Source organism: Quercus suber, unplaced genomic scaffold (assembly GCF_002906115.3).
Source record: "Quercus suber isolate HL8 unplaced genomic scaffold, Cork oak 2.0 scaffold_113, whole genome shotgun sequence".
In the NCBI taxonomy this organism is placed as follows: domain Eukaryota; kingdom Viridiplantae; phylum Streptophyta; class Magnoliopsida; order Fagales; family Fagaceae; genus Quercus; species Quercus suber.
The window spans coordinates 773,076-780,551 of NW_027069578.1; the positions used below are offsets into that span (position 1 = coordinate 773,076).

Below are 7,476 nucleotides of genomic sequence, written 5' to 3' on the forward strand. Positions count from 1 at the left end.
CACCTAATGTGACAAAAATACGATTAAATGTAATGTTGGTATTACTTAATGTGATAATGGAATCATCAAATGTGAGAAAAAAAAAAAAAAAGGAACCGCCGAATATGAAAAAAATACAGTCACATGTGATGTTAGTACTGTACAATGTGAGGATGAAACCGTCAAATGTGATAAAAGAATAATGGTCCCATTGAATGTGACAAAAGTTTGGTTAGATGTCATGTTGGTATTGCTCAATGTGACGATGGAACTATCGAATATGAGAAAAAATGAGAGTACCGCCAAATGTAACGCCAATACAACCAGATGTGATATTGGTACCGCCCAATGTGACAATGACACTGTTAAATGTGAGAAAAAATATAATAGTATCACCATATGTGACAAAACTACGATTAAATGTCATGTTGGTACTGTTCAATGTAATGATGGAATTGTCAAATGTGAGAAAAAAAAATAGGGTACCACCGAATGTGATAAAATTACAGTCAGATGTGATGTTGATACTTCCTAATGTGACAATAGAACCATCAAATGTGAGAAGAAGAAAAATAAAGAAACCACCGAATATGACAAAAGTACTATACAATGTGAGGATGAAACCGTTAAATATGAAAAAAAATTAATGGTATCACCAAATGTGATAAAATCATGGTTAGAAGTGATGTTGGTATTGCCTGATGTGACAATGGAACTGTCAAATGTGAGAAAAAAATATAGGGTACCACCAAATGTGATAAATGTACAGTTAGATGTGATGTTGGTACTAGTTAATGTGATAATGGAACCATCAAATGTAAAAAAGAATAAAGGAACCATCGAATGTGACAAAAGTATAGTCACTTGTGATATTGGTATTGCATAATGTAAGGATGAAACCATCAAATATGAGTAAAAAAAAAAAAAAAAGGGAACCACCAAATATAATAAAAGTACTATCAAATGTAATGTTGGTACTACCTAATGTGACAATGGAACTATTAAATGTGAGAAAAAAAAAATAAGAGAACCACCAAATATGGCCAAAAAAAAAAAAAAACAATTATATGTGATGTTGGAATTACACAATGTGAAAATGGAACTGTCAAATTTGATGTTTTGGTAACCTAGTATAGCAGGTTGCCTACTAGTAAATATCGTACCTTAAAAAAAATAGGAGGTACCGTAGAATTACCCTTAAAATAAAAACAAACTTATGTCCGAGTTCCATGGTAATAAATTACATTAAGTTTAAATTATTATGTTGATTTGTTTCTAAAAAACAATTATTATATAGTTCTAGAATTGAGCAAAAAAAAAAAAAAAAAAAAAAAAACCCCAACAAATATCAATATAATAGCTATATTATTGAAACTTGAATTTTAAGGTAATCTTTTGAGTATTTATCATTTTTATTGCCTTTTTGAAGTCCATCTCTAATTTTTAATGCCTATTTTATTTTTAATTTTTAGTCCAAAAATAAAGAGCTTGACTCAAAAAGAATAAAATTTTGTACTTTCAAGCCAAAAATTGAGAGGGAAAAAAATGGAAATTTGGGCCTAAAACTAAAAATGCAACCTACAAAATGAATCAATTTAAGGTTCAATTAGTCCAAAATGGACCAAAGTAGACTGAAGTAGATTGAATAGATCGAATGAGATTAAAGTAAATTGAAATAGACCAGATGAAACTGAAGTAAACAGAAGTGAACCAAAATGAATCAAAATAAACCAAAGTCGAAAATAGAACAAATTTGACCAAATGGACTGAAGTGGATTGAATGGTATGCTATTATAACATTTATTATTGCTACACTAATGTGACTCAAAATGAGTGTGAACAATTTTATTGTTGCTATTTTTGGATTTTGACTGAGTGCTAATTTGAGCTTCACGTAATCACTTGGAAAAATTATTATGCCGGGTAGCTTCCTTTCACAGGGGTGGGCCCCTGTGTAGGGCCCAAACCCATAAACCCATTGTGAGTGTGTTGGGATGACTCCACCAGGTGGATATACAATAATTTCTCGTGAAGAACAGTCAAAGTCAATAATCATATGGTTTGAAACAATATTGTTGTTTCAAACCATCTATTTTCCATTAACTAGGAAAAATATTTAATATTTGATAAAACAAAACAACGAAAATTGATTAACAGAACCGCATCCAGATGTTTATACCTATAAATTGTGTAAGAAATTATTGGGACACAAGATAGAGTTCTGAATCAGCTTGCAAGTTGTAAAACATAACCATGCCAATGTCTAGCTTGAAAAAAGTGGTTTACCTCGTTTCTCTGGTCTTGTTGGCCATGTTGCACTCCTCATTTAATGCTGCTTCTCTTTCTGTAACTGAAGAGACAGGCAGATGCTCTTCTCAATTGGAAAGCCAGTCTTCAAAATGAAACCCAATCACACCTGACTTCGTGGACTCTCCTTCACAATTCAACCAATTCTTCCAGCAATCAAAATACAAGCTCAATCCCATGCAGTTGGTCCGGCATTACATGCAACCAAGCAGGAAGTGTTATTTCATTAGACCTGACTAACTCAGGCTTGAAAGGTGCGCTGCATGAATTTTCATTCCTGTCTCTCCCCAACCTTGCATATGTTTATCTCAGCATGAATGAACTCTTTGGCACAATTCCTATTGAAATTAGCGGCCGTTCCAAACTCATATATCTTGACCTATCCTTTAATAAGTTATCAGGGGAAATCCCACCACAGATTAGACTGCTAACCAATCTTGAGGTCTTGCGCCTTGGTGAAAATCGGTTAAATGGTTCAATTCCCCTGGAAATAGGTCATTTAAAGTCACTCGTTTACCTTTCTTTGCATGCCAATGATCTCCATGGCTGCATTCCTAATTAATTAGGTAATTTAAGCAACTTGGCTTATTTGTACCTCCGAAATAATCAACTATCTTGCTCCATTCCTTCAAAAATTGGAAACCTCTCCAATTTAATTGATGTTGACATGAAAAACAACAGTCTAACAGGTCCCATTCCTTCTAGTATAGGAAACCTAGAACAGCTGACATGGTTGTATATATATCAAAATCAAATCTCTGGCTCCATCCTTCCAGAAATAGGGAATTTGAAGTCTCTCAACTCTTTATATCTTCAAACAAATAATCTTTCTGGCCCGATTCCCTCATTGTTAGGTGCTCTCAGCAACCTAACACTCTTATATCTATTCAACAATCAACTTTCTGGCACCATCCCTAAAGAATTAGGAAACTTGAAGTCTATAACCAGTCTTCAACTAGGCATAAATCATTTAAATGGCACTGTTCCTATTTCCTTGGGTAATTTGAGTCACTTGGAACTTTTATTCCTCCGCGATAACCAACTTTCTAGTCCCATTCCTCAAGAGATAGGAAACTTGACGAAGTTGGTTGTGCTGCAGCTCGATACAAACCACTTCACTGGCTTATTGCCACAAAACTTATGTCAAAGTGGATCTCTTAGAAACTTTACTGCATACGACAATCATCTCATAGGTCCAATACTGAAAACCTTGAGAAACTGCGTGAGCTTAACTAGAGTCCGCCTTGAAAGAAACCAACTCTTTGGAAATATATCTGAAGATTTTGGTGCTTATAGTAAACTGAAGTTCATGGACCTAAGTTACAATAGATTTTACGGTGAAATCTCACACAATTGGAGCAGGTGCCCACAACTAACCGCCCTACGTATTGCAGGGAACAATATTACCGGTGGCATACCTCTTGTAATTGGAGATTCAATTCAACACCAATTACTTGATCTTTCTTTTAATAGGTTAGTTGGGGAGCTTCCAAAAGAATTTGGAAAGTTGACTTCCTTGTTGGAATTGATGTTGAATGGAAATCAACTTTCAGGGAATATACCTCTGGAGCTTGGGTTGTTAACAAATCTTGAGTATTTGGATCTATCCACCAACAAATTCACCAACTCAATCCCCAAAAATGTGGGGACCCTTTTGAAACTAAATTACTTGAATATGAGCAACAACAAATTTAGCCAAGGCATTCCAGTTGAGTTGTGTAATTTAGCACATTTGTCACAGCTGGATTTAAGTTATAACTTGCTCGAAAGAGAGATACCTTCACAAATCCACAAAATGCAAAGTTTGGAGGTTTTGAATGTCTCCCACAATAAACTCTCTGGTTTCATTCCGATTGCATTTGAAAAAATGCGTGGGCTGTCAGATGTTGACATATCCTTCAATGAGTTGGAGGGTCCTCTTCCCAATAGCAAAGCATTTCAAATTGCACCCATAGAAGCATTAAGACATAATAAGGGATTGTGTGGAAATGTTTCAGGATTGCAACCCTGTGTGGTAGGAAAACATATTTCAAGAAAGGAACACAAAATCATTTTCCCTCTTCATGGTGCACTTTCACTTGTATTGGTATTCCTCATAATTTTCATTGTTTTACAAAGAAAAAGGAGAGATCCACAGAAAAACCGAGCAAACGGCATGGACAGGGAAGAAGTGTTTACAATATCCTATTTTGATGGAAGAATGATGTTCCAGGAAATCATAGGCACAACCGAGGGATTTGATGCTAAGTTTTGCATTGGGAAGGGAGGAAATGGAATTGTCTATAAAGCCAAGCTAAAATCAGGAGTCATAGTTGCAGTGAAGAAACTTAGATCCTTGTGTGATGGTGAGATTGCGCAGCAGAAAGAGTTCTTAAATGAGATAAGGGCATTAACAGAAATTCGGCATCGAAATATTGTAAAATTGCATGGCTTTTGTTCACATTCGCAATTCTCAATTTTGATTTATGAGTACCTTGAAAGGGGTAGCTTGGCCACAATTTTGAGCAATGATGGAGGAGCTAAAGAATTGGATTGGAGCAAGAGAGTGAATATCATCAAAGGTGTGGCACACGCTTTGTCTTACTTGCACCATGATTGCTCACCACCAATTGTTCACAGGGACATATCAAGCAAAAATGTTTTGCTGGATTTAGAGTATGAGGCTCATGTTTCAGACTTTGGCACAGCTAAGCTTCTTAATCAAGACTCATCCAATTGGACTTCATTTGCTGGCACATATGGATATATTGCACCAGGTAATAAACTTAATTTTTTAATCAACGTAGAAGATATACAGCATATGAACACGATAACATGATATTCTGTTTGTTTGCAGAGTTTGCTTATACGATGAAGATAACTGAGAAGTGTGACGTGTTTAGCTTGGGAGTTTTGGCTATTGAAGTGATCCAAGGAAGGCATCCTGGTGAAACCATCTCCGCTTTATCTGCTTCATCTGTGGGAGAGAATTTATTGCTGAATGATTTGTTAGATATACGTCTTCTGCCTCCCACTCTTGAGGTTGAGAATCAATTGATACTCATCGTAAAGTTGGCAACTGCATGCTTGAATGCTAATCCAGAATCTAGACCAACCATGCACATGGTCTCTCAAGTGTTATCAAGATGAACTGCACTTTCCTAGAGCCATCCATAGTCTGACTAGGGCAAGAAAGGATAGAATTATATAAGACACTATATTCTGTTAAATTTATGCTGTCGAAGGAAATTGTTTGTTTCAGATTATGTAATGCCTAGAGTACGACTAGAACTTTAATTGCAAGTACTAATAAATTGCTTCTGGTAACACAGATTTCCGGGCACTGAGATGATACGTGTTTGATTGGTTATTTTGGTATGCATTATAAAGATTCCAAATGTAAAATAGATATTAGGGGCGTATTATTGTGATCTTGGGTTTTAGCCATTTATATTCCAACTGAGGCGTATTAAAGGTAATGAGAAAATTCTTGGTCATGGTTTGCACTTTGTATGACCCTGTTGTCAAAATCAGATACTTGGATGCAAAATCAGTATCCCTTCTAGGCAAATTGTCATTAAATGAGGGTAACAATTCTTGTCTACCAGATGCCATTAGAGAAACAAAAAATGTTTTTAAAAGAGCCATTGTGCAAGAAACTTGCTGAGTAATTTTATTAGTCAGCCGAAATAAAATAAATCAAGGTGCTGTTATTATATAGACTTTTAGAAACAGAGCAAGAGAGATTAAGCAAAAACAGAAAACTGAATTTAACAATCTTCCTAACCACCAATTAGGGACTGACACGCATGTGAATCAAGGACTTAAAGGATCACGTGATCTGCACATGTATAAAATATTACACTTATTCCTTGTAGTAAAAAACATGATTGAGCCTAAAAATTCATCTTCTTCATGTTTTCTTTAAATCCATGGTTTAGTTGCTGGTTAGCTAGATTTCAAACAAATGTACAGTGGATAACGAACTTTATTAGATCAAAATTGAAATGACCCTCAGCGTACACAATTTGAAAATAAAACAAAGAATATGCTGAGGCTGTGCACGTCAATCTTCCTAATCCTAACAGTCATTGTAGTTGGTAGACTCTTGTGTCCAAAGTCCAAACTACCCAAGAAAAATGATAGCAAAGCAAAATGTTATGGCTAGCTATTAAATAAAAGACGAAAAACACCTTTTAGTCCCTACATTTTCAGGCGATTTCTATTTTAGTCCTTACATTTTATTTTTACCGCTTTTAGTCCCTACTCTAAAAAACGCTTCCCGTTTTGGTCCTTACTGTTACATCAGAAACAGAGAAAGCTGACATGGCAAACGGCAGGAATAAATAATACTAAATTAATATCCATGTGGCCTATATTAATGATAAAAAATATTTTTTGGCATTAAAAAATGTCACGTCAGCATCTAAATTAAAAAAAAAATTATTAATTTTAACTTAATAAAAAAAATTAAAAATAGAATTGAAAACTAAAAATCATATGAATTGAGATCTAAGTGTGTCTTGAACGAAAACAACAAGAACACAATCTCAAATCCAAGAACACAAACCCAGAAATTAAAAAAAAAAAAAAAAATTTATAGATCTGAGTAGATTGCAACAAAATACAAATTAGATCTGGAAAAATCAACAAATCAGGGGGAGATCGCTGGCCTTGATGGTGGAGAAGAAGTCCTTATCGGAGAAGATCTCGGTGTACTCACCGTGGTTGAGGGAGATCCAACAACTCCGCTTCTCGGCCATCTTCTTCATCTGCTGGAGCCTCCTTTCTCTGAGCACCTCCAGATCGTCGAGGTCAAGGCAATCCAGTGTTGAGATCTCCTCGTCTAGCTTGTCCTCCATGGCCTTCGCCACCATCAGCACTTGCTTCTCTATAATTTGCGCAACACCAACACCAACACCGTCAACACTTGTCGTCCATGTCCTCCGTGGTTTTTCTCGCCGTTGATTGAGCCGCAGGGTTATTCGCTGATGCATGAGTTGACTCCTCTTTGGCATAACGCGTTCATGGCCAGTCCTTCTGGCTCGTTCTCAGCTCCTTTGGTCTCTTCATCTCCATCCTCCATGGACCTCTTCAACCGTTTTATGGACTTTTAGTCTAAGTTTGCTTTTGAAATTGGTAAAGTTTTTGCATTGATTGACTTTTGGTTTTGGTGGAAGAATTTTCCACGGCAATTTTTTTTTTTTTTTT

The 7,476-nt window shown here is 35.8% G+C and overlaps 2 protein-coding genes across 2 annotated transcripts; one reads left to right on the top strand and one right to left on the bottom strand.

Moving 5' to 3' along the window:
• Window positions 1-4,360: 4,360 nt before the first annotated feature.
• Window positions 4,361-5,608, top strand: LOC112008470 (MDIS1-interacting receptor like kinase 2-like). Its single transcript, XM_065775495.1, has 2 exons — window positions 4,361-5,042; window positions 5,123-5,608. Exons 1-2 carry the CDS (start codon window positions 4,442-4,444, stop codon window positions 5,413-5,415), a joined length of 894 nt encoding a protein of 297 aa, XP_065631567.1. The 5' UTR covers window positions 4,361-4,441; the 3' UTR covers window positions 5,416-5,608.
• A 1,303-nt stretch (window positions 5,609-6,911) lies between these two features.
• LOC136068396 (thioredoxin domain-containing protein 9 homolog) lies at window positions 6,912-7,283 on the bottom strand. Its single transcript, XM_065775498.1, has one exon. The coding sequence runs from the start codon at window positions 7,281-7,283 to the stop codon at window positions 6,912-6,914; it is 372 nt and encodes a 123-aa protein (XP_065631570.1).
• Window positions 7,284-7,476: the final 193 nt, after the last annotated feature.

Bases quoted from the DNA above. Each gene is read 5' to 3' on its own strand.
- LOC136068396 (XM_065775498.1), bottom strand. From the start codon at position 7,283: ATGCCAAAGAGGAGTCAACTCATGCATCAGCGAATAACCCTGCGGCTC.
- LOC112008470 (XM_065775495.1), top strand. From the start codon at position 4,442: ATGGACAGGGAAGAAGTGTTTACAATATCCTATTTTGATGGAAGAATG. The intron at 5,043-5,122 runs GTAATAAACTTA...GTTTGTTTGCAG, and splicing joins ATATGGATATATTGCACCAG to AGTTTGCTTATACGATGAAG.